At 45.6% G+C, this 24,757-nt stretch overlaps 1 protein-coding gene across 18 annotated transcripts in view; it reads right to left on the bottom strand.

The window, feature by feature from the left end:
• Positions 1-24,757, bottom strand: part of Svil (supervillin) — a 192,062-nt gene that overhangs the window by 32,010 nt on the left and 135,295 nt on the right. For 7 of the 18 annotated variants that reach the window (XM_076939619.1, XM_076939620.1, XM_076939612.1 and 4 more), the window contains 12 exons: positions 24,492-24,656; positions 23,901-23,935; positions 23,292-23,353; positions 22,494-22,633; positions 21,208-21,303; positions 19,392-19,635; positions 18,100-18,679; positions 17,196-17,415; positions 9,045-9,162; positions 6,866-6,913; positions 5,746-5,823; positions 638-785 (listed from right to left, as the gene is read on the bottom strand). In XM_076939619.1, the coding sequence (XP_076795734.1) occupies positions 638-785; positions 5,746-5,823; positions 6,866-6,913; positions 9,045-9,162; positions 17,196-17,415; positions 18,100-18,679; positions 19,392-19,635; positions 21,208-21,303; positions 22,494-22,633; positions 23,292-23,353; positions 23,901-23,935; positions 24,492-24,656 (1,934 nt within the window). The remainder of the gene's footprint in view (positions 1-637; positions 786-5,745; positions 5,824-6,865; positions 6,914-9,044; positions 9,163-17,195; positions 17,416-18,099; positions 18,680-19,391; positions 19,636-21,207; positions 21,304-22,493; positions 22,634-23,291; positions 23,354-23,900; positions 23,936-24,491; positions 24,657-24,757) is intronic. The other 11 variants (XM_076939618.1, XM_076939625.1, XM_076939626.1 and 8 more) reach the window with 6 other exon arrangements.

Genomic DNA, 24,757 nt, shown 5'->3' with positions numbered 1-24,757 from the left:
AAGGCTAAGTGTATGTGAAGATATTACCAGTAACTAGAAAATCTGCTTTTAGACAATAGCTTGAGAAATGGGAATACATGCATATGGAGGACAGAGGGACCCTAACATTTAACCATGTGCCACAGAACATGAATTAAAACCCCAAACACCCACAAACTCTCTGGAGACCACTGATCAAGGTGACACAGCGCTGTTTCCTGCACCTCTGGGTTTAGCTTCACAGAGTTCTGGGTCCGTGGTGCACTAGGTGATCTGCAATACATCCCTATCTCTTCTCTGGAATTCAGAACATCTTTTAGATATCTGTCACATGCCTGCAGATGGATCTCTGCAAGCCCCAGCTGACAAAGCTAGAGTCAAGGGACATGAGAACTGACTTGCAAAGAACAAGAGGGACTCCTTATTGCTAAGCTGCCTTTGTTGCCAAAGGCTTCCTTGGTGGTGGTAGCAGAAACACCCTACACAACTGTCAAAACCCACTGGCTCACTCAACACCAGTGCAGTGTGAGATGTAAAGACCCGGGCCTCCCTCTCCCCTGCTGAGTTGTCCTGTACCATCCTCCCTCGTGGACAGGTGTGCCCTGCTGTGTGTGCACACAGACGTGCATGCACAGATGTGTGCACACGCAGGCCTGACCTTTCTTCACCATTCTTCCTGCCACGGTGAACTGTGTGGAGTCGTTGGCAGCGCCTCTGCCCTTGGTCTTCCACGCTTCCTCACGCACAGTGATGAGATGCTTCCTCTCCTCAATCGTCATCTGGCTCTCTCGACTTTCTGTGACTCTCTGTGTACAACATGCACAGAAGAGGAAAAAAGAAGGAGAAAGATGGCGGTGTAAGCTTCAGCCTGGCAGCATTTGCCCAGTGACAAAACAGGTTAAGAGGCAAAGCTGCCGTGTTTTACCTGTGTCCTGATCCTGGGTGAGGTCACGCGCAGAGTTTACCCATGTGTGCTCACAAAGAGCATGGTTAGTAGAACATTCATCTAACTCAGCTCCCCAAGGGTATGAGTTTGATGAAGAAGGAGAGTTGGTTAAAAGGAATGTGAATTACACGATTCCTCAGGGCTGGGTGGGCCTTCCAGTTCTGCAGTGATGTCACCTAAGAAGCTAGGCAGCTAAGGGGGCCCAGGAGGAGGCTTTAGATCATAACAGATTCTGATAGTAATTCAGACCAAGTGACAACCTTGTACCAGAGTTTGACAGCTAAATGCAATGCTTGATCCTGGCGTGGGCCCAGGGGTGGTCACAAAGAGCATGGTAAATACGAATATTATTGGGGAAAACTGACAATGCAAACACAGGTGTGGCTATCATGAGGCCGACAAGCCTCTTGGTCTTGATCATTGATTGCCTCATTGAACCATGGTTGGGAAGGAAAATGCCTTGACTTTGGGCAGCACTCACTGAAGGACTAAATGGAGCAGGTCATTGTACCACACAAACATCATGCTCATGGTTTAGGAAGGAAAGGTAAAATTAGACACACACAGTCAGACACATTCATATACACAGCCACACACGTAGATACACATATACATATATACATACACAACCATTGTATGTGTAATGTGTAACCACATTAACAGTTCACATACACAGCCATACACACTCACATGCATAGCCACACAGGCAAACACAGTCACACACATCAACTCACAATACACATACATACGCACTCATATACACAGCCACACATACTCAGTCAAACACATAAGGACAGTCACAGGGACACAGACTCATACACTCACATGTGACATGGGAGAGGGGACTAAAGAGAGGGAGAGGGAAGTGCCAGGAAGACTGGAAAGCAGGAATTGGTGGGTCGGGGAAGGGTACAGGAGACCACCCTGCCTAGGATGGAAACTTCCCTCCAAGTTCTAACTGTTGTCAATATGAACACTACTAACAGTTTAAAAAGCCATGTAAAACTTTTCCACTCAGGATTGACACCATGATCCTCATTCCAAAAGAACACTTTAGCATGTAAATTTACTAAGTAAACGATGAAGTCTTCTTGATGGAAAGATACAATGAAGTCAGAGAGAATAACTCTGCTTGAAAACGAAGTGTCTGAAGTAAGGTTTAATTCAAATCAACAGAGCGGTTGACTAAAACCTATTTCTCAAAACTATCCAGAAAGCCATTAAAATCAGCTCCCTTCTCTATGGTGAGCCTGTGGCCTCTCCACAGCACAGGTTGTAGTAAAGTAGCGACTGTGAGAAAATGCTTTCTTCCAATCAATGGCTTAGCTCTCCTGGAAGCACCCAAAATGTTTTCATGGAAGACAAAAGTTCTGAGCCCTCAGATGAAGGGACTCCACCCAAACCTTCCAGAAGAAATCTTTTTTATTTACTTCTAAGTGCAAGTATTAAACATAGAAGTTTTTCTTTCTCTGGAAATTTGCCTATTTGGCATGTTTGTCCTGGGGAACCCCAAGTTTGCACCCCTTGACCTTAAGGGCAAGAGCAACAGGTAAGCAGTGTGTATTCCCTGGAAATTCTAGAAGGTCCATCCTAACGAACAAAACTCATCAAAGTATGAAAAAAATACAAATTTGTCTCTTTGGTTTTTCAATTTAGAAGCTTCATTATTGTCTTGCTTTTTCTGTCCTAGATTTTTCATCTTGTTTAGTTCTGATAAGTTCTGTGTCCTGTCCAGTGGCTTGCAGATTGGTGCTTTGTAGCCTAGAATAGTGAGAACGGAGGCAGAAGACCTACTTCACCTATAAGTTACTCTTTCAAATGCAGATGCCATCAGTATGGTGGAGAGAAGCAGAGGGAGGGAGGGAGAGTGAGAGAGAGAGAGAGAGAGAGAGAGAGAGAGAGAGAGAGAGAGGGAGGGGGGAGAGGGGGAGAGGGAGGATGGGGAGTGGAGGAGAAAGAGAAAAGGCTGGGAAGAAAGGCTGATGAACAGACACATCAGGATAACCAGTGAGGCGTTTCCAGGTTACCAGGATGCTGCAGATGGGCTTGACTTTCTCCTACCCTACTGAGAAATCACAGCAAATCTCCATTTTTCACCCACAGGAATGAGCTACCTCAGGAGAGTGCAGCTCAGATATCATTAGGATTAGCAGCAAATTAAAAGGTAAAATTCCTCCACAGTTAGCAAGGTTTGTAGGAAGAACACTTGTGATCTGTCTCTCAAGTTTTTGCCTTCCATTGAGTAAATGACTGCAGAAATGCTAGGAGAGCATGCTAAGTAACAGAGATAAGGCCAAGCATCAAAATTCTGTGCGATGGTAAAGCAGTCAGCTTTGTCTTCCCCTGAGCAAAGATTTCGATCCATGTTTGCATCAGTGTCTAGGGACCTGACACTGGAGACAATGATGTAAAAGCCCTGTGCTCTGAACTTTAAGTAATTTCAGTCTGGTCCTGTCACCAGCTGGGGTTTTTTGATGGATGCTGGGTAGAACAGCACCTCACTCTCTCTACAGAGCCTTGGAGCAGGCAAGGAAGCAGAGGCTGCATGCTGCCTCACAAAGCCTGTGCACTGTTCCAACACACTGCTTCCTTCTCTGTACTCTTGAATCTTGAAACTTCAAGACACCACCACTTCTGGGGCAAAGTAAAGGACTTACCTCACCACTGAGAACACTGTTAAACTCATACATAAGCATGTTAACATGTTTATCTGGGCAAAGGGTTAAAGGTGATAATACATGGCTTAAAATTTTGAAGGTTTGAGGTCATAAAACATAAATTGCTTTTGATGACTGTTATGTTTCTTAACTTAATAAAAATTCAATGGAAGATATCCAATGTTCATGGATAGATGTTCAACTCAGTTCTCACCAATTCGATATTCTCTGGATCCTATGTAGTCCTAATAAAAACCTCACAAAGCTCTTTTATAAATAGGTAAGCTTGTCTTGAACTTGGATGTATATGGAGAAGCAGAAGCCTTGGAACAGCCCACGGAAACTGAAGAAGGATAAAAGCAAACACTCAGCTGGAAGTTACAGGACTCAGGACAGTATGGCACTGACTACATCATCAGAACAGAATACAAAGTCTAGAACCAGATCCATATACCTACAGCTGACTGAACCCTGAGGAGGAAAGGAATAAAGGCAAAAAGAAGTCATGTGCTGGAATATTTGCATACTTGCTTATATATAAAACAAAAACTAACCTAGATTAGATCATATGCAATTCACAAACCTCAAGTCAGATTAAGACTATGAGCCACTTGAAGTGTAACACTATAAAACTCCTAAGAGGTGATAGGAGAAAATCTAGACATAAACTTCATATCACACACACAGGCACACACACACACACACACACACACACACACACACGCACACGCACACGCACACGCACACGCACGCGCACGCGCACGCGCACGCGCACGCGCACAAGCACATGCACGCACACCACCCTACAAAGATCAAACCTATGGCCTCATGCATGTTATTTCTCCCAGCCTGGGTATAATCATCTTTTAGGTAGAATACCAAAGGATGATTCATGAAAGGATCGGTTGCTGGACTTCACTGGAATTAATAAACTGCTCTGTAAAAGATCCGTCAGAAGAATGAGAAGACAAACCACAGGATGGAAGGGAATATTTGCAGACCTTATTTAACCAAGGACTGCTACCAAAGACTCTCAAAGGACTTTAAAACTCAATGACTCGGAAACGGATGAACAAAGCATCTGTGTAGATACATCACGAAAGAATACACACGGATAGAAAAGAACCATATAGCAATATATTCAACAATGACACGCTGTGAGGGACTCACACGTTAGAATTTGACCCTATTATCTTTTGGTATGACCCAAATCTAAGACACTGACATTGAAGGCTATGATAGACTTTGAGCAACATGATACACCTCACTGGATACTGGAGAAATGTGAACTTGATGCAGCCACTGTGAAAGACATCTGGAAGCTTCTTATGAAACTAGGCATGCTCTTACTGTAGAATTTCTCAGTCATGTCCTTTAATACCTGAATGTTGAAACTTGTGTCTTAACAACAACAACAAATTGCATGTGGGCTTTTGCTTATAGCTGCTCTACCCACAATTACCCAAACTTGAAAACAACCAAGATGCCATCGAAGGAAGTAAACGGCTCCATAACCCTGGTCCACTCAGACACATGAATATTGCCCAGCACTGAGGAGACATGAACTTTCGAGGTACGAGAAGGCACAGGGCCAAGCGAATACTACCTATTTCCAGCTCTACAGAGATTAAGATCATCAGCTGAGCAGAATCAGAGGTGAGAATGACGGTCATGGACGGGAAGGACAGAGCATATGAAGGGAGGGACACCGTCCTCTATAGTGGCAGACAACGTGGGTCAGAGCTGAGGGAGTGCTCACCAACAACAACCTGGGCAGGAACTCACTGTACTCAGCTGGAGTGATGGATACTCTATGCTTCCTGGGCTCCTGCCTCAGGACTGAAAAGTCAAAGGGAGAAAAAGTGAGCCTGTTTCTCATACTCAGTTTCATGACTGCGAGGGAGAATTCATAGTACTGAATCCACCTAACAATATGGGGTGAAGGATAGGGTGTGAGTTGAGCTACTTTGAAAAATATGAAAACGTCAAATACACACACACACACACACACACACACACACACACACACACACACACACACATCCTCCGCCTTTCTCTCCACACACACAACAAAAGGCCACAAAGGAGCTACTTATCCCCCAAATGAAGCCTTCTCTATCACTCAGAAACTGCAATGCAGCCTAACCCATAGCTTTTCCTCACCTGATTAACAGATACAAAAGACAGGTGTTTATGGGCAGCAGGCATAGCAGGAGAGTAAGTAGAAGCGAATACAGGTTCCTATAGGGCAGAGCAAGAAGATTACAGGGGAAACTGGAGGGCGGACCAGGGTGTAGGAGTGGGCTAGTAGGTGGGAGAGGAGACACACATGGCAAGTTTTCCAAACAGTTAACTTTCTCGTTGCAATTCTGGTTCTAAGACCACCCTTCCTTTGAGTGTCACTGCTGAGTGACACCTCCCACACAGCCCATCCATGCACCTGAGCCAGGGTTGTGCGGAAACTGAATAAGTGAATGGCAGATTACTGAAACTCATATATGAATGTCTATGAATATTAAGTTAAAGGGCTTGAGACCTGGGCCTTTCTCCAACAGCTTAAGTGTGTAACATAAATGACTACTTTATGGCATTTTCATTATATTAGGACACAGAATCAGCTTCCACACTCAATGAAAGTTGTATGTTGCCCAGGGATATAAAAAACAAATGAGGAACACATGGGAAACCATAGGTGCCATGATATTAGAAGAAATGCTAGCAGCCACAGTTACCTATGCTTGGTGAGCAGAGGGCCTCCAGCCCTCTAAGGGACTACGGGGCACTATTTCTTCAAAGCTGGTTGTTTTTCCAGATAAGATTTCCAGAGAACATTACAAGGAACCAGCAAACAATTATAGCCACTGTGACAGTGCTCAGATAATCTGCACTAGCCTGAGATGGTCCCATGCCATTAAAAACAAAATAAAATATGCTACGTAGGACCACGAACTCAGCACATTCAGGAAAATGTTGGCCTCCCTCTATATATGACAAGGTTTTCATCTATATATATATAAAATATGTGTGTATACATATATGTGTATATATATGCATATATGTATATATACACGTACATGCATCCACATATATACATACACACACATACACATGTATACACATAAGATTCCACTAAGAATTTCAGGCTTTCTTTTTCAGAAGCATGGTGTTCTCAAGGTAGACCCCTCTCTCTTTGCTCCAGGCTATGTGTCTAAGCTTTGCACCCACCAGCGGGGATCCACTGTGTCCTGTTACCGAAGGACACCTGCATTAGAGTCAGGCTTACCCAAAGCAGATTAGAAATGGCATTATCATCTGTAAATCCTCCTTCTTCCTACAGGTTAAAACAAATAGGAACATTGTCGAGGATGGGAAGAGTCTGCTCTGGTGATCACTCTGTGCCTGGGTTCAGTCAGGCAGACACATGCACATGCACACATCCCAGAGCCATGAACAGCAAGCAACCATTCCCCAGGGACAGGAGGAATGACAACCTGTGAGCAGACGTCACCACACAGATGACACTCCTCAGCCATGACAGACAATTCCGGCACAAATGTGGCAAGGGCCTCTTCCTTGAATTTTCAGGTCTTTTTGGTGATATCTGAAATTCCAGCCTTAACTGACCTCATTAGAGCAGCAGCAGAAAGGGCAACCCATTCCCACCCAGGCCTTACACACAGAGACAGACCTGAAAACAGCCATTCTCCAATGAGTTTTTATTTCCGGGGAAAAAGTCCCAGACACTGGATGGCTGCCTTCAAACGGACATAGGTGACCTTATATACCACAATGTTGACTAGGGCCAAGTAGGAATGAGGTTTAGTTATAACTTACTAGAAAGAAAGAAGACACCTGGCAGGGGACCTCAGGAAGACCTTGCTTTATTTTTCTTCTCTTGACGGACAGGAAAACAAATCCTGCTCAAGTACACATGTCCTTTGAAGTGTGGACCTGGACTGTACCACTGCTTAGTGGCTTTTGGATCCTTACTGCTAAGTGTATGTGCCACATTCAGAAGCCCAGACCTACACTAGCTCAAGCCCAGGAGACAGGAATGCGGGGCTGTGTGTGCTAACCACACATGTGTGCTCCCCATAGATGTGCGCTACTTGAAGGGCTTAGAACTGGGGTGTGAGTGACCGTAGCTTCCTTGTGTTTGGCTGTAAGACTGACACTTGTGGTACCTGCTCTCCTGTTCTCCTGATGGCCACCCACGGGAAAGCCTCAGTTTTCCATAGATACTAGGCTCTGCATGCATATGTCACCAAGGTCTTCCCTTCTCCTGGGTGGCATTCAGACAGACACTTGGAATAACTTTTCAAGCAAGCCTAAGTGTCATCTCAAGAAACACCAGACTCAAAGCCCTCGGCCTCCCTCAGCTACGAGCAGTGAAGCAGTGTGTGCTTAAGCCGACTCCCAGCCCTTGGGAAGAAATGAACCCGCGTTGTCAGAGGCATCTGAAAACCACTTGACCTTAACAGAACTTGAGATTTCCCCATGTGAGGAACAACAGCCTAAAATAGATCGGCTTATTTTAACTTCAAAGAGCTTATTGTCTAGGCCAAAGTGAACTAGGCCACTGAAGAGTCTAGGAACAGTCAGTTCACCGTGGCTGCAGAAGAGGGAGCCTAGTGAGGCCTGGGTGGCACATCAGGTGAAGGCTGGGCCTAGAGTCCTGCTGCTTTCACAGCTGGGTTTTCTATCCCAATAGTGAGTGCAGGGGAAGCCTGAGTCTCCTGCCTGTAAGAGCCTCAGCCTGGTAAGTGTCTAGGCAGTTCAGACCCACCCTCTACCCACAGTGCCTTGAAGTAACATGATCCCTCACTCCCCTAAGCACATCTGTGGGAAATCCATCTCAGTTTGAGCTTTGTTTTTGTTTTGACCTGACTGTAGGGATCTGGATCATTCAACACAACTGCATTGGGAAGTGACACCACTCACAGTTTTCACCTCTGCCACTCAGGTATATGTTCTCTGTCTGAAGACTTCTAGAATCATCTAATTTAGACGATTCAAGAAGTTGGATAATTGGGTGTGGCTCAAGTGTGTCACTCTGCCTCAGCCACCAAGCACATTTGTATCCACAGAGACAGTGGGCAAGGACATCATGGCTGAAGCGTGGAGTACCTGGCCAAGGCTGGCGATCACTACATTTATGATTCAACAAGTCATTGATATGCCCACATATGAAATGCTAGCACATGTGACTTAATTTAATTGATTCATACGTAGGTCCTCAATAGAAGCTATAACCTCATCATCATGAGGCACTTGCTTGTTGAGGCAACTGCATGGTGCTGGCGCCCACCCTCGCCTCCAGCCTTGACCAGGTGGTTAGCTTTAGCAGTGTCTTGACAAACTGTGTCTCCTGAGGAAGCACCTGTGCTCTAAATCAGGTGTGGTTACCCCACACATACCCATTCCTGAGTCACAGCAAGGCATTCATCAGGTGGACACAGTACCTTTTTCTTCAGGGACTGCTCCAGCTCCTGCAGGCTGCCGGTGGCTTTGCCGTATTCCTGCTTCCGAATCAGCCTGTTCTTCCAATCTTCCTCGCCACTCTTCTTCAACAGTGCCAGCCTAGAAGGAGACACGCCAACCGAGAATTCAGCACCCCACTCTCAGAACTTACAAGAACCTCTTTTCCAAGACAGTCACAAAGATTTTTTTAGTCATTTGGAAAGAAAAGCTGGAACTGACTTGTCAGATAAATAGGCACCATTATATCAGTAAGGGAAGGGACTCTGCCTTCCTTGTGCCCTGGAGCAATGGGAGAGAGAAAAGTAACTATCCTTGGCAAAAATGCTTTCTAACGCCCCCTCCTGGCCATGTGGGAGAAATAACACTTAAAGATGAAAGTGGCAGTTAGAAAACATGAAGGGTAGGAAAGAGTCACAGTATAGTTCCCAAACAACAGAACTATACTCACATGTGGGAATGTCACAGTGAAACGATGCTCTGTACAATAAGTATACTAATAAAAAGAGAAAGATGTGGCATCTTGGTATCTACTTCAAGTAATGGTACATGATGGCTAATCGCTGCTCTCTTCTGCCCTCGGCCCAGTCTTTCCCTGTAGATTACCTTGTCTTTACACAAATACTATTTTCTAAAAACCTGCTTTGAAAAATTATTAGTTCAACTTTCTCCAAGGGAAACAATACACCAAAAAAAGAATCTCATTAAGGGAGACACGTTAGGCTAGGCACAATGGACTTTATCTAAAGCTGTTTGCACATTTGGTTCTGTCTAAGAAGCCATCTTGCAGAACAAGAGGCTATTTTAGATAGCATGCAGTCACAAGGGAAAACATTTCAGCCATTTAAGTTCAACAAAACTTAAATGTGGGAGGGACAAATGGACAAACTAGGGCCTAGGAGACTCACTGAGGCTGGTGTTCAAAGAACTTAAAGGCTGGGGTGGGGGGAGTAAAGAATTGAGGTGATGAGACCCCACTTCCTTGTGCTTTCTGACAGGTCATGCCTGTGACCACAGTACATGATTCAAACCAGTGGCTGCCAAGCAGCCAAGCAGCTGTAGTCTGGGTTTGGATATTGTTGTGATTGGACATGAACACTTGGCTACTATGTCAGAAGCTCTTGCTGCCATGGATGGTGCCTCCCTCTGCTGTGCGTGTCCACCGCAGCGAGCCCTATCCCCCAGTCTGCCCAGTTGCTTCTTGTCAGGTATTCAGTCCCACCAATGAGAACAGTGGTTAGTTTAGCTGTTGTCATTTCTACTCATGCACCTTGTCCTCCTTGCTTTGTTTGTTATATGTGACCTGAACATGGGGCTCTTCAGGGCCCCAAGTGCTAAATTTCCTGATTCTATCCAATACCCGAACCAGATGCTTTACACTCTGTGATAAAAGCTTATCCAATCGTTTGCTGGTGGTCCTTGGATAGTATCCTGGGCCTCAGTCATTTTAGGCAAGTGTTTTACTGATGGACTCCATATAATAAGAATTGTGTTAAGCAAATAAGGAACCACATTCTATATTAAATAGAATCCATTATATTTATAAATGTATGCATTATCATATTTTATACTTCCAACTCCACTCTCAAATAATGTAAAGCTTTGAAGAGCTTCCTGAAGGATGCAGAGTTTTGCACTTGGTGTCTGTCTCCTCTTCATTCTCTACCTTCTTTTCTATTCACTCAGTTTGGGTGCCGGCAGACACAACCACAGGGGCCCATTCTATAACCATGTATGACCTGCCTTACCAATCTAATATCTAAGGCAGGTTCACACAGCTCAGATACCATCTAATCTTGACTTCTATAGTTCTCCAATGCTGACATGGCTGCTGCGTGTATTTAAATACAAAGTCTGATTTCCTTCACATGTTTTAATTTCAGTTTTTATTGAAAAAATGACTATTATTTTTTGGCCCAATTACTTTGAATGTGCCCATTTTCTTGCAATAAGACAAGGAATCTCAAAAAGTCAAGTTATTGAAAGAAATAACCATGACTGTGAAATCTCAAACTGTCAGGGGATGCCTTCCAGCTGATGAGTGTACCAGGCCTTCATACCCAAAGAGGGGTATGTCCACACCATCACCTGTGGGAGGCCGCCACACCGCCACCACTCACCTGCAAGCTGCTCTCAGAACTGGCTGCTCTCTCATGTTACCTTTGATTCAGGGCAGGCATTCTTGCCCATCACCTCCGTAAGACTGGATTTACAGAGTGCAAACCTTTACTCTCAGAAGCATAGACTGCCACAGACAGTGCAGGGGTTTCTCAACAAAAACATGGCTACCCTGGAGCTGCTCTGAGGGACAGGAGACGAACTCATAAAAAGCAAGTTGTGGAATCTAAAATCACTCCATCGTCTTCTTTACACTCCACTGATGGGCAAAGACCTTGCCAAGAAACTGCATGTTTTGTTCTCATCATCATATAGGAACGCGGATGCAAACCAGTCAAGGTTCTGCTGGGCAAGGGCCTACTGCATATTGGTGGGAGAGGAGGTGTGATTCCATTCTTGCCTCTCAAAGTCCCAGTCCTTTCCACACATGAGAAGCTCAGCTGGGCGCATGTGCACACACACACACACACACACACACACACACACACACACACACACTGCCCACCTCTGTCAGGAAAAGCAGAGCTTTCCAACTTTCTTGCAATGCTCTCCTAACCTTGCAGCATGGCTTCCATAGAACTATTCCAGTCTAAAGCCCTGAAATGTTGCTTCTCAATATGCTGGTTCCTTCAGTGCTAGGAACTTCCAGACTCCAGAGTAAGCAAAGTGATATGGGAGAAACGGCTTCAGCTGAGCCACATGGTAGTTGCCCCAGCCCTCCCTTACAGAGTACAGTACAGATGATGAGGGACTTCATAACAGCACATGGTGACCGAGAGTATTATCCCATCCCTTCTGATTTCCTATTGGTGTTCAACAAGCTGTGGTGGGGGGGGGGGGGCGGGGGGGAGAGGCAGCAGATCTTTTGAGTCTTGTTCTCTGCTCTGGTAATCTCATGGCCCTTCATCACCACGTCAGAGGGCGACGGTCTGGGTCGACACATGACATGAATTGCTACTGCATGGTGTCAACAATTGTCAGCGATTTTAACATCTGCCAAGTCTACGGGCTATTTGTTGGCTGTGGTGTGGAGAGCTGGGGCATCTGCTTAGGCCAAGGCTCCATACCCAGTGAGTGGCATAGTATTAGCCTGCTAACACAGAGGTCTGGCCCAGGGCCAATTCGACATGTGCTCACCAGGCTGCCATGTGGCCTTTACCACAACCCCTGATCCCCAGCAGGAGCTCTGGCGTGAGAGCCTCCTGGATGAGGACAAGTTTTTCTAGGGCTGGGTCAAGCAAGGGACGGACAGTCATGTGCCTTGAATATCAACTAAGGTATTTGTATTTCCTCTTTATAGACATTTCAGAGAAATGGAAGCACCCATGGATTCAGGCTGAGCAGCACTGGTGAGCGATTACACGGGGAAAGTCAGAAGAGTTAGTGTTGGTAATGAGATTTTTGTCTGCATTTAGTTTCATCTGGTCCTGAAGACTGAACCTAGGACCTTGTACAGCTAAGCATGAGCTCGACACCAGGCCCTGGCTCTACCCTCTAGTTTCCTTTTTCTTCTCCTGTTTCTTTTCTTCTGATGTTATGCAGTGTGTGTCTGTACACACACTGCACATGCGCTGCGATCTGCCTGTCTTGCTCCTCTTACAAACATCGGGGTCACACATGTCTGTCCTGTGCCAGCTTCTACAGTCATGCCAGGGGTTCCAACCCAGCTCCTTAGGCTTGGGCAGCAAGCACTTACATTCTGAGCAGTCCACCGGTCACCTGCTTTTTCTTAGTTTGAATTTCTCTGATGCTGAAGACTGAGGCTGGAACCTATTAAACGCTAAGAATGCACTCTACACTGACCAGGCCGCAGCCCTTCTTGTCTACTAAGTGGAAGACTGCTGTATTTTGAGTACAGTATGCTTCTTCATCAAGTCACCATGGCTCAACTGTCACCATGATGGTATCCTGAGCAGACCTCCAGGGGATGAAGAGATACTCAAAAAGGATTCATGTCTTTTTTTTTTTTTTTTTTTTTTTTTTTTTTTTTTGTGAAGGAGTTTATGCTCTGGACTCTGGATCAGTAATGAAAGAGCTGCCTCTCTGGTTTGCTGCTCTCTGCACAGATGTTTCCCCTGGAGTCAATCCTTGGGAGTTGTGGGACCACTAGAGGTCAGCCTCCCTCAGTGGACGAATTAATCCCCTGGTAGATTCAGGATTTAATGGCATTTTCAGGAGGTGGTAGAAATTTCTAGAGGTGGGGCCTAGTGGGAGAAAGTAGTCACTGGCAACATTCTTGTCTCTAGCTCTCTCCCGTTGGCTCTTCACTTCCTGGGTTCCAAGAAGCATCAGAACTGGGCAACTGAGAACTTGAGACAGCCAACATACATCTCTTGTTCTTCAAACCAGGCTTCCCAGGTAGCTGTCAAAGGAGGAAAGGCTTGACTAAGCTGAGCCGACCTTCCTCTATGTCCTAAACTGACAGGAGGCCCTCTACCTGAGATGGCATTTTCAAGAACATGGAGCCAAAACTCATTCTTTTGCTTTCCAAATTACCCAACCCTAGATACTCCTTGAAGCACCAGAACTAAGAGGCTGAATCAGGGACAGATAAATGAAGGTGGGATCCCTCTCTATTCCTACACCAATCCGAGGGTTCACTGGTAGCCGAAATCTCCCAGCTCAAAGTCAGAGCTAAGAGTTTGCTGGGGAGACATGGAGATAGGCTGTGTAGGGTGCAGAGATGAAGGGGCATGTACACAGGGACCCCAGTTAACTCCTAAGGCAGATCTCTGCCTCTCTCTACCCTCTCCGTAAGGGGTGGATTCTCCAATATTTACAGGAGCTGACTCAGTCTGCAGAACTTTCAAGTGACAGGGTGGATCTTCTTGCCTTTTGGTCATCCTCTCCCCAGAGTGGAAAGGGGCAGATGAGCCAGAGTCAGTGGATCAGGGATCATGACTAGAAAGGCCAGATGGATTTCACAGCCTTCCATCTCTAACTTACAGAATTCTAACACTTTTTCAAAAAAAGTTTCTAAAAGGGAAACTGATCTCAAATTGTTTAGACAGTGATAAAATGGTGCCTTTGTTAATCCACTAGAAAAAGAATCCCAATTTTCATTCTGGTGACATTTAAACTAGACGCTCTAGACATTGTGGTACTTTTTTCTCATTGCTGCAACAAAATTACCCAACAGAAGCAACTTAAAGGAGGGCTTATGTCAAATGACGGCTTGAGAGAAGAACAACACATCATGGCGGGGAAGGTACGGTGTTCGTGACCGGGGCTCTCATCTCAGCAGATCAGGACCTAGAGATGGGACTAGACACACAGCTGGCTTGCAATCCTCAAAGGCCTTTCAAGAACGACTTATCTGTCAGCCATGACTCCTGTCCCAAGTGTTTGACAAATTCCGAGAACAGGGCCACTAGCTGGGAACCAAGTCCCCAAACTCCCAAGTATTTGGGGGACACTTAAGATTTAAACCCTAACATCCTACATCAAAAACATGAAGGAAAGGGACCTGGGCACGTGTTTCCCTAGGCATCACACAGTACACAAACACACATACTAACAGTAAATGTAAAAACTTAAAAGAGGAATATATAGAGGTTTCCTAAAATTAATTTCTTGGTTACTATACCTTTGTTTAGCTTTACACTTGATTTTGTCCCAGTGCGCATCCTAGACTAGCCTCAAACTTCTGAGCTCATATGGTCTTCCTGCCTCAGTCTCTGAGGAATAGATACTAAGGTGCTTGGAGCATCACAGCAGAGAACTTGTGGCCTAGTTCCTAGCATAAGAGAGGCCCAGGCAGTGAGCGGAAGGGCACAGCTATTAGAACTCATGGCAAAGTCTATGCTATGAGTTGCTGACTCTCATGTCTGAAGGTGAAAGTGTAGGAATGTGTGAGCAGCATTGAGCACAGTGACACAGTGACCACAAGCTCCAAGGACTCAGAAGACTGAGGTAGGAGGATTGCCTGAGCCCAGGGGTTGTGAACTTGCCAAGTGCAGTGAGTGCACAGAGCTGAGGGTGCTGGGACCAAGCCCCTCCTGTAGTGATCTGAATGAAACCAGCCCCCATAGGCTCACAGGGAGTGGCACTAACAGGAGGTGTGCTCTTGTTGGAGTAGGTCTGGCCTTGCTGGAGGAAGTGTGTCACTGGGGGTGGGCTTTGTGGCTTCAGATGCTCAAGCCAGGCCCAATGTCTCTCTTTGTTCTGTCTTCCAGTCCTGATGTAAAGCTCTCAGCTACCTTTCCAAAATCTTGTCTGCCTTTGTTGTCACCATGCTTCCTGCCATGATGACAATGAAATAAACCTCTGAACTGTAAGTCACTCCAATTAAATACTTTCCTTTATAAGAGTTGCCATGGTCATAGTGTTTCTTCACAGCAAAAGAAACCCTTACTAAGACACCCCCTTTGGCAAATAGAGGCAGTCAGAATAGCTGGACCAAGTAAGATCTGAAAGACCTGGAAGTTTATATGTCACCCCAGGAAAGAAAAGCAAAGCCCAAATAAATGTTTGAGTAACACCTTTCTTCTCACATTTAATGATGAGAAGGACTAGAGTGCCCACTCAGGGAACTTTCTCTCTTGAGTGGCAAAGATAGATACTTGGGTATTTTCAGTGATATAAACACAAAAGTACCATCAAGGCACAGGGGAGGTTATGGGTAACCTATTTCCTATCAACATACTTTATGACAGCCAATATAACTGCTAAATAAAAGGACCTTAGCCTTTTAAAAAGCCTGTTGACAATGAAATGGAGTAGCTGAATGAAATAGAGTAGCTGAATATTCAGCAAGCACTCCTGCTAGGATTCTAAGTAAACTTGGGTCAGGAATCTCTCAGAGGTTTTGACTCCAGGTAGGCAACAGGTGCATGCCACCTATATCCCTGTCTGGACTCCCTTCCAGGTAGTTCACAGACACCTTGAGTCACTTTCTAACTTCCCCACAAAGCCTGGTTAAAACGCAGTGCTCCACAGTAGTCCAGCTTTAAACAAAAGAGTTTCCCCTCAGGGTAAAATTTACAGAAAGATACAGATCTACCAGAGTTTACTGAAAACAAGCAAGTGAATCAAGAAATCCTACAGCTACTGTCTAAGGTAAAAATTTCTGGGCTGGAGCTGCAGCTCAGGGGTAAAGTGCTTTCCTAGCAGGTATAAAACTCTAGGTGAACTCACCAGCATAGGAGGGAGGGAGGAGAAAGGAAAGGAAGGGGAGACAGAGATGAGGGAAGGGGAGAAGAAAAGGGAAGGGAAGGGAGGAGGGAGATAGGAGAGGTAGCGGGGAGGGAGAAAAGAATTAAGAAAGGGAGACGGGGAGAGAAATGAAGGAAGGGAGGAAGGGAGGAAAAAGCAAGGGAGGGAGGGAGGAGAGAGGGGAAAAAAGAAAATTTCTAAATGTTCAAAACAATCATCCATCTTTGGCTGGTGAGATGGCTCAGCATGCCAAGACCAACAACCCGAGTTCCATCCCTGGAACCACACACTGGAAGAAAAGTGATCTTTGCAAGTTGTCTGTTGACCTACACACATATTTTATGGCACATGTATAAGTGTACACACACACACACACACACACACACACGCACACGCACACGCACACGCACACGCACACGCACACGCACACACACACACACAAATAAGTAAATGTAAAAAAAAAATTAGAAAAAGGCAATTCATCTTATTTCCTGTAATAGAGAGCAAACAGATTCTAATCTCTAAGACACAGATTCTCTGTGTGAACTTATCTATCTCCATTCTTTATTTATTTCACTCAGAGCATCAGACGATGATTGCACTTGCAGTTTGAATCACATGGTTTCTGCAGGAGAAAGAGACAGATCGCAGCTCCCAGAAAACTGGATATGAAATAAGAGACAGAGACCACAGACAAACAAGCTGTCCCTGTTCATCCTTCCTCCGAGTCTGGACTGCACATCTCAACTTTGCATAAAACATGTTCACATGCCTCGGCTTCCCAGGGTTATTTTAGTATGATGGCATAGCCCAGCAACTTGGCATCCCTCCACAATATGCCTGCCAATCACCAGAGAGCTTACCTTTCTTTGATTGACATGGTTTTGCTGGGTGAATCCAGGACACTGTCGCCCACGGGCACTTTGACCTCTCCAGAAGCAAACATGGCACAAGGGTTCTTAAAGAGCTTCTCGGCTAGCTGCTCAGAGGACTCCTGCTGCTTCCAGGCCCCTGGGGTTGCCATCTGAACAGAGGCTTTCCCAGCAGCCACCTCTGGCTGCTCGGAAGCAGTTTCTTCAAACTCTGAGAATGAGAGCCAGTCAGCATCAGTCCCCAGGCAAACATCTTTGCAGCTGAACACCCGGAGGTGCAGCACCAGTCAGGCTGTGGACACATGGTGGGTTACCCAGGCTACTACTGCACAAGCCACCGAGAGAAAGCTAGCCTGAGTCAGTTGTGCTGCCAGTGGGCTCGCTTCTCTTAAACAGCACGTATTCATTTCTAGTGAGCCCGTCTCAACTGACACACAAGCAATGTGTGTCAACACAAGCAGGTCAGTCTCTAATGCAGACAGTGCATGCACTGTATGATCAGAATGCATGATAAGTCTGGAAACCATGCCGGTTCAAGTCCTTATTCTCTGTGCTTACTGGGTGTAGGACTTTTGGGCCACCGACTTTAGTAAAAGGGGTCAGCACAGCCCAGGAGATCAAAAGGCTACTGTGTGAATTAATGTCACCAGTCACCCGAAACCCTTATCAAGGGGTGTTAAGAATTGCAGCCACTTTTGCTGTCATAGTTCTGACTGTGTCAGAGTAGAGGGGAAGAGAGGTCTGGGGAAAGGACTATGATTTGCTGACCTTCTGGTTGATTCTAGTGATAACCCATCTCTAGACGCAGTTAACCAGAAACAACAGGAACACGTGTGAAAAGTCTGTCGGATGGCAGAGCCCTTAGAAAGCCTGGGAGTTAGCTACAGGGCCTTACCTTTGAGTGAGAACTTCCTCATGACATTCTCCACATCTGCGCTCTCCTGCAAGGCCTGCTTATCCTTCAGGTCCAGATTCTCTTGCAAACTGCTTTTAGCGGTGGAGAATTCTGTCAGTTCATCACCAAGGTGTGCAGCAGAAGGATTACCTAGCTCTAAGCTTCCTCTCCTTAGGACAGCGTGCTTAGGCTCCTTCTGGCCATCACCCTCCCTGACTCTGCCAAGGATTGGGTAGGAGGGCTCTACTTCCTCCTCGAAGGCTGCTCGTGTTTGAACGCCACTGTCTTCTGCAGCCACACTCAGGACATTCTTGCTTTCGGTCTCTCCAGACTCCCCCAGCATTCCTTTGCTCCCACTGTGCTCTGCCAAAGGCCGCCAAGCTTGTGGTTTCAGAATGCTTCTGACTGGAGAGTCTGAGTTCTCCACAGGAGAAGGGGACTTATAGTCAGTGGCACTTGTGCTGTTGTCTACAGGTGGCTTCCGAAGGTCCCCTGCATATGTGGGAGCAACCGCAGAGGCCATGGTAGAGACAGAGGTATTCACGGTGGGGGAGAAGGAGATGAGCTTCCCACTCTGCACCTGCAGGGGACACAGTTTAGAAGCTGGCACTGGTGGGGATAATACACCTGCAGTAGGCCTCCTGTCAAGTCTTACTGGAAAACCAGCCTGCATGGTTACAGAACACACAGAATGCATCACAAACAAACCTTCTGGGGAGGCAGCTTGCCTCTGCTTTTAGAGTCGACCACAGTGGACTCATTCCAAGCAAGTTATGAACAACAGAGGAAACAGCAAACATGGGTCTGGTTCCTTCTTAGGGATGGGAAGATGAAGCCACTTACAGGCTTACCTGTTGACCCTGTCCTGTACCACGAACTCAAGAGTAATACTGCCCAGCTATATTCAAAGAAAACACACATACACCACACACACACCCCTTACACACACATATACACACTACACAAACACATGCACACACACACATACCTCACACCACACACATATACTACACACACCCTACACACAGCACACACACAACATACACATACATACAGCATACACACACACCACACATATACACCACACACACAGCACACACACACCATACACATATACCACACACACAAACCACGCACACAGCACACATACTGCACACATAAACCACACAGAGCACATACACACACATACATACCACACATACACCATACACATAAATCACACACCCACGTAGCACACACACAACACACACACACATACACTCATACACTGCAGTTAGATCTAACACACTCACCTGCTCCACCTCTCCAAGTGTGACCGGCTGGGTCTGATACCTTGCGTTCATTCTCCTCTGCCGCACGTCTATTCTGTTTCGGGTGGAAATGGCTTTGGAGACTGGCTGGGACAATTTGTTAAACAAGGCCAATTTCTCTGCTAAGCTCAGAGTGGAAGAATCAGGTTCGCCTGGTTCAGCAGACTCTCTGCCCTCATTTGCCTGGTCCCTGGCTTTAGCCTTTTGGTGAGCAGATGCCTGTAACCTAGAAGCAAGGAAGGAGAAGTCAACCATACAAAGAAAGACAAATGGATGCCTCCCACCAATTTATGTACGAACTTTCTTTAAAAAGCCACGTATTCTGTAAAGGGCGCACTTTCCGTAATGGATTTGGGTGAGAGGCAGGCAGCTGTTTAGCTATTAAACAAGACAGTGAGTAGCAGAGTCAGCACAGGACATCAGCACCATCAGACAGGCAGACCTTTAGCTCTGAATTATATCTATAAAGAAAATCTCCTGTTGAAGCAACTGGTAGCAGCCTGATCTACGTTCCTAGAGAGAAATCCTGGATGGTTCCTATTACCAGCACTAAAGTCATTCCCTGCCTCAGACATCCTCTGTAGTCAGGTGCCGCTCAGGAGGCTGTCTCTTGGTTTTGAGTAGTTAGGAACAACTTGGTCTCCTGTCAGTGACAAAGTCTGCTAAGCAGCTTCTTCTCTGTCAGAGTATGGTTTAAACACACTGCTCTCCCTGGTTTCTGCCAATTTCCAAAGTTACTTAAATGTAATTCTCTGTAATTTGAAAGGTGAAGAAAACTCAGGTGATTAAACATCCCCCAAGCCCAGGTGGGACTGTGGGGGCCATGGTAGCGCAGCTCTGGGTGAGCATGTGCAGTGCACCAGAAAATAATAACAATAGCAGTAATAATAACAATAGCTTCCACTGCGAGGGAGAGGAGGAGGTTCCAGCCCAGGAGGGCAGTGTGATTCTCAAAAAGTCTCCAAGACAACACTGTCTCTGCCCCTGGCAACTCTGTTTTAAGAAGGTCACTCTGCCTTCACTTGTATTCTCTTATTAATCACCGATCCACAGGCAGTCCCAGACAGGCAGTCTCTGTGTCCAGACATCATGAGGACAGTGATGAGCGAGGATGCCTGAGAAGCCCAGCCTTCCAGGGAAGGCAAAAAAATCTTTCTCAAGATAGCTCTGCTTCTGGATCAGGCTGGTTTACTCTAGCTCTGTCATGTAACATCTCTTGAGTCTTATTTTTAGCCCTTGTTAGCTTATCACAGTTAAAACAAAGTGGGGATTTGTATAGTTTATGAACATAATTTTAAAACACCGAATCCTATAATTTCTACAACCAATCCTAAAATCTAAAGGCATTGTCTCCTCTCTCCAAATTAGCAAACAGAAGTACTTGGTTTTGCTCTAGATTTGTGTGTACACATATTTAAAAATAACTAGATCTTGCCAGCATTTCAATCTCATGTTAATGCTCCATTTTAAAATTAGTCTTTACCTGTTAGTATTTTAAATAAAAAAATAAAGTCTTTAAGGAATGACCATTTTTATGTTAAAAAAGATATATATGTAAGTTAGTACAATCTTGGTTAGTGCCAACACAGGAAGTAGACAGATGGACTATATCTTTCTCACACAGCCATGAAATTAACAGTACCTTGCACTATGACAGGACAAAACATCAAACATCTCAGGAACACTCACTGCACTGACTTGTTTGTCAGACAAATGAAAGGCATTCAAAGCTTCCAGATGCACCTGCTGCCCAGCACCGTGGCACTGGGTGCTACATGCAGCTATGTGTGTCCAGTACCTGGCAGGCTGCACAGGGCTTCTAGCTACAGTGGGGCTAGGAAGTCTCGCCATTACAGGGTGGGTGACCCCAGGACACGAAGCAGGGATAGGTTCACTTTAAAAGCAATGGCCAAAGGAGGAGCATTCATGAGGAGAGAGAAGAGAAGAAGCATTAAAGAAGGTATAGCTGTAAATCCAGAAATGCAAAAGTCAAATATTTTACCAAAAAATATTTGCTAAACACTTTGAGGGGAAATGAATCTCAAAAGAATGTTGGAAAGCGACACAGATGGAAGGAAAGAGAGGCATGGGCCGCCCAGAGTAAACGGAGGAGCAGAGGAGTATGCTTGAAATAGCCGGCTTAGAGCAAACAGCCTCATTCTAAGAAGTCACTTAAAAAGCTAGTATGTATCAACCACAGCAGGTCAGGAGAGTCCAGCTACAGTTTAGGTTATCTGCTAGAGTGTCTACCAGCCAACCCAAGACATTATTTTGTAAACAAATTGCTATGCTAAGAGCCGTGGGTAAATGCACAGATGTACCTGTCTACAAACATATCAAGAAAGCGAGGGGCATAAGGCTGGGATGTAGCTCAGTGGTGAAGCATTGTCCAGCACACACAGGGTCGGGGAACGCCATGAAGGCTGATGATCTCACAGCTCCAACAGCAAACCTGCAGATGGGTTCTTAGGGATGTCACCACTCCACAGAAATCATTACAAAAACCAATAAATATTGGAGCTGCTAACTTTGAATGGCCCAGTCAAGGCAATCTCAGTTTATACCAGCACACTGCCTCAAGGCAGGCCTCCTATTGTTTGGAAAGTGTCCAAATGTCAATTAATTTGTAGGCACTTTGGTGATGGTTGAAAAACAAAATGAGTGCTTATCTCTTAGAGGCGTGTACTAAAATATTTAATATTTAATTTTTATTTATTTATTTAATATTTATTAATATTTAATTTTGTTGTGGCGTGGCTAAAGACAATGCATATGGAGAAAGACAGCCTAGGAGCCGACAGTCACTGACGCTGGGCTCAGTATTGTTCATCTACTTTCGTGATTTATATTTTCATTGTGAAAGATAAAAGACAGGGATAAAAACGCTTCAGACATAAGCCTAGGACCTACAACAGGTACATCCCATTACTGTTTAGACAGCAGAAAAACCAAACCAAAAGTAAGTAGGAAATATAAGCCTCTTTGCAGTTTCTAGCTAAACTGCCTCATTCTTACAGAAAATTCTTGAATCTCCCTTTAAAGATGGGAGGACAGGCCAGGCTAAGAACTCCCCCATAGACGCACGTGGCTGCAATGACCACTTCCTCAGTGGTGATGGGCTGTGTGTGTGAACGGTCCTGCAGGCGACGCAGCCTCTGTTCCACGGCTGCATTTCTTGAGTGTCTCTTCGGGACGCTGTGTTCATCAAAGGATTTCTCCATTTCCTGCAGTTAGAAAACATTGTGGAATCGCATGAATTCAAAGAAAAAACTGGGATAGCAAAGTGTCTGTCTGCTGCTTTCCTGGAGGATCCATAGGAGGGAACACCAGTGAGAGGTCATCAGAATGAGCACTTCAGGCTGGGTTGGCTGGGTAGCTAAAACCAGTCACAGCAGATCCCGAAGCATGGTTTGAGAATGCCAACTGATATTCTATGGTAAAGGCTTGTTTGGTTCCAACTTGATACTGGCAGAATGTAAGAGGTGGGACAGAGTTCAAGGTTATCACCCTCAAAAGGGATTCCAGAATCCTGCCTCCACCTCTCAGTTTCATTCCTGCTACCAGTGGTGAGCAGCTTTCTGCACTGCCTGCTCCCATCATGGAGTGCTGCCTCGGCACAGGCCTGAAGCCGTAGGGCCAACTGCTCATACAGCAGAACCTCTGAAGAAGCATGCTAGGATAAACTTTTCATTTCTTAACAAAGGTGATAGCCTCAGGTATTTCGTTACAGTAAAGGGCACTGCCTAACTCAGTTTGGGAAGAGAACAGGTTCTGTAGGTGAGGAAACCTGAGGCGCCCTCAAGTGTGCGACGCGCCGGAGCTGGGGGCTTCTTTCTCAGTAGGAGTTAAGGTTTCGAAACTAAACCACTTGGCACACCTTACCCTGAAAAGCAGCCTCTTGGCAGCAACACTCAGCTTGGCCCGTTCATCCACCTTTTCTTCATCTGTAAAAGCCATGAAATAAAAACTGAACCCCATTAGAAAGTACACATGTCATCTCTGAAATGTTTCTCAAGACTGACCTGGCCATCCCTTGAATCCAAGAGGAGAGGAACTGACATCACAACTGGGATGTCTCCCCTGCCAGGAGCCCATGCTTTCTCTTCAGTGAGTAGTACTAACTCTCATTGCAATTCAAACCAAACTGTGTCCAGACAGTGATGTTTATTGAATAGTCTGTCTAGGAGGGATTTAAGAACAGGTCCTAGGAGTGGACTGCCTTGCTGAGGAATGGTGGTAGTCACCAGTAAAACATACATCTTTTAGTCAAAAAACGGCTATTCCATACTGTTCATTGACCAAGCCTCTTAGCTCCAATCAAAAGCTAAGGGAAGTCTTATCTGAGCTAGGGTTCCCAGCAAGGCACTTTGAAAGAAAGCAAGAAACTGATGGGCTCCAGGTTTTCTCTCCCGCAAAGCCCCAAGTCTTAGGTCCAGATTAAATCTAATCTGGACAAGATATAAAAGGATAAAAAAGAAAGGAGATACTCGCCCTCGACCACTGGCATTTCTGAAGCAGAAGGGTACCTAGGAAAGACAGGGGCAGAAAATGATCGTGATTAGTGGTGAACACACAAGCTACACAGGAAACATCAGGCAAGTGAACCACTGTGGAGCATGTACACACAACCCCAGCCTGGTGCACACCTTGTGGAGAAAAGGTAGTATTGACAAGAAGGGGACTGTGGGCATACTGCTGGTTAACTTTATAACTTCTATACATTTGCAAATGATGATGTCATACAAAAATGTAAATTTAAGAAGTAAGACGTGTCTAAGATAAGTCCAAAATTACGCTCAGTGGAGGATGCCTGACTCGGACACAGTTTAAGGGGAGCATAAAGGACTAAACACACGGACTGAAAAGTGTTTCTTCTCACCTCATCTGTGGGCAGCTTACAACCACAACGTGATACGAGATAGAAAAGCAACATCCTTTGGGAATACATTTTATTAGTAAAATAAGTTCTCCTTATAGCTGAGATGGAATAATTTTGGAATCCTATGCAAATACCATCAGGCCCTCCAGGGTAGTGCGAACTCTTGTGCTTGAACTGCTAAAAGTATACACACACATGCCTACCTATCCGACTCCTTTCGCTCTGCTGAGGTTATAGGTTGAGTTCTAAATCGCTCAGAAGTTTTTCTACTTTCACCAGGAGAAACATAGCGTCTTGGTTTCCGAGACCCTCTCTCCCGTTCCATGGGCAAGCCAATTCCTTCAGCTGACCTCTCAACCCGGGATTGGCTTTTAGGACCACGGGGCAGGAAGTGCAATACAGGGAAAGGGAGAAAGGGGAAGAGAGAGGGAGGGGAAGAGGGAGGGAGGGGGAGAGGGAGAGAGAGAGA

This window comes from Arvicanthis niloticus, chromosome 8 (genome assembly GCF_011762505.2).
Source record: "Arvicanthis niloticus isolate mArvNil1 chromosome 8, mArvNil1.pat.X, whole genome shotgun sequence".
Classification (NCBI taxonomy): Eukaryota; Metazoa; Chordata; class Mammalia; order Rodentia; family Muridae; genus Arvicanthis; species Arvicanthis niloticus.
This window is presented reverse-complemented; position numbering and strand designations above follow the sequence as displayed.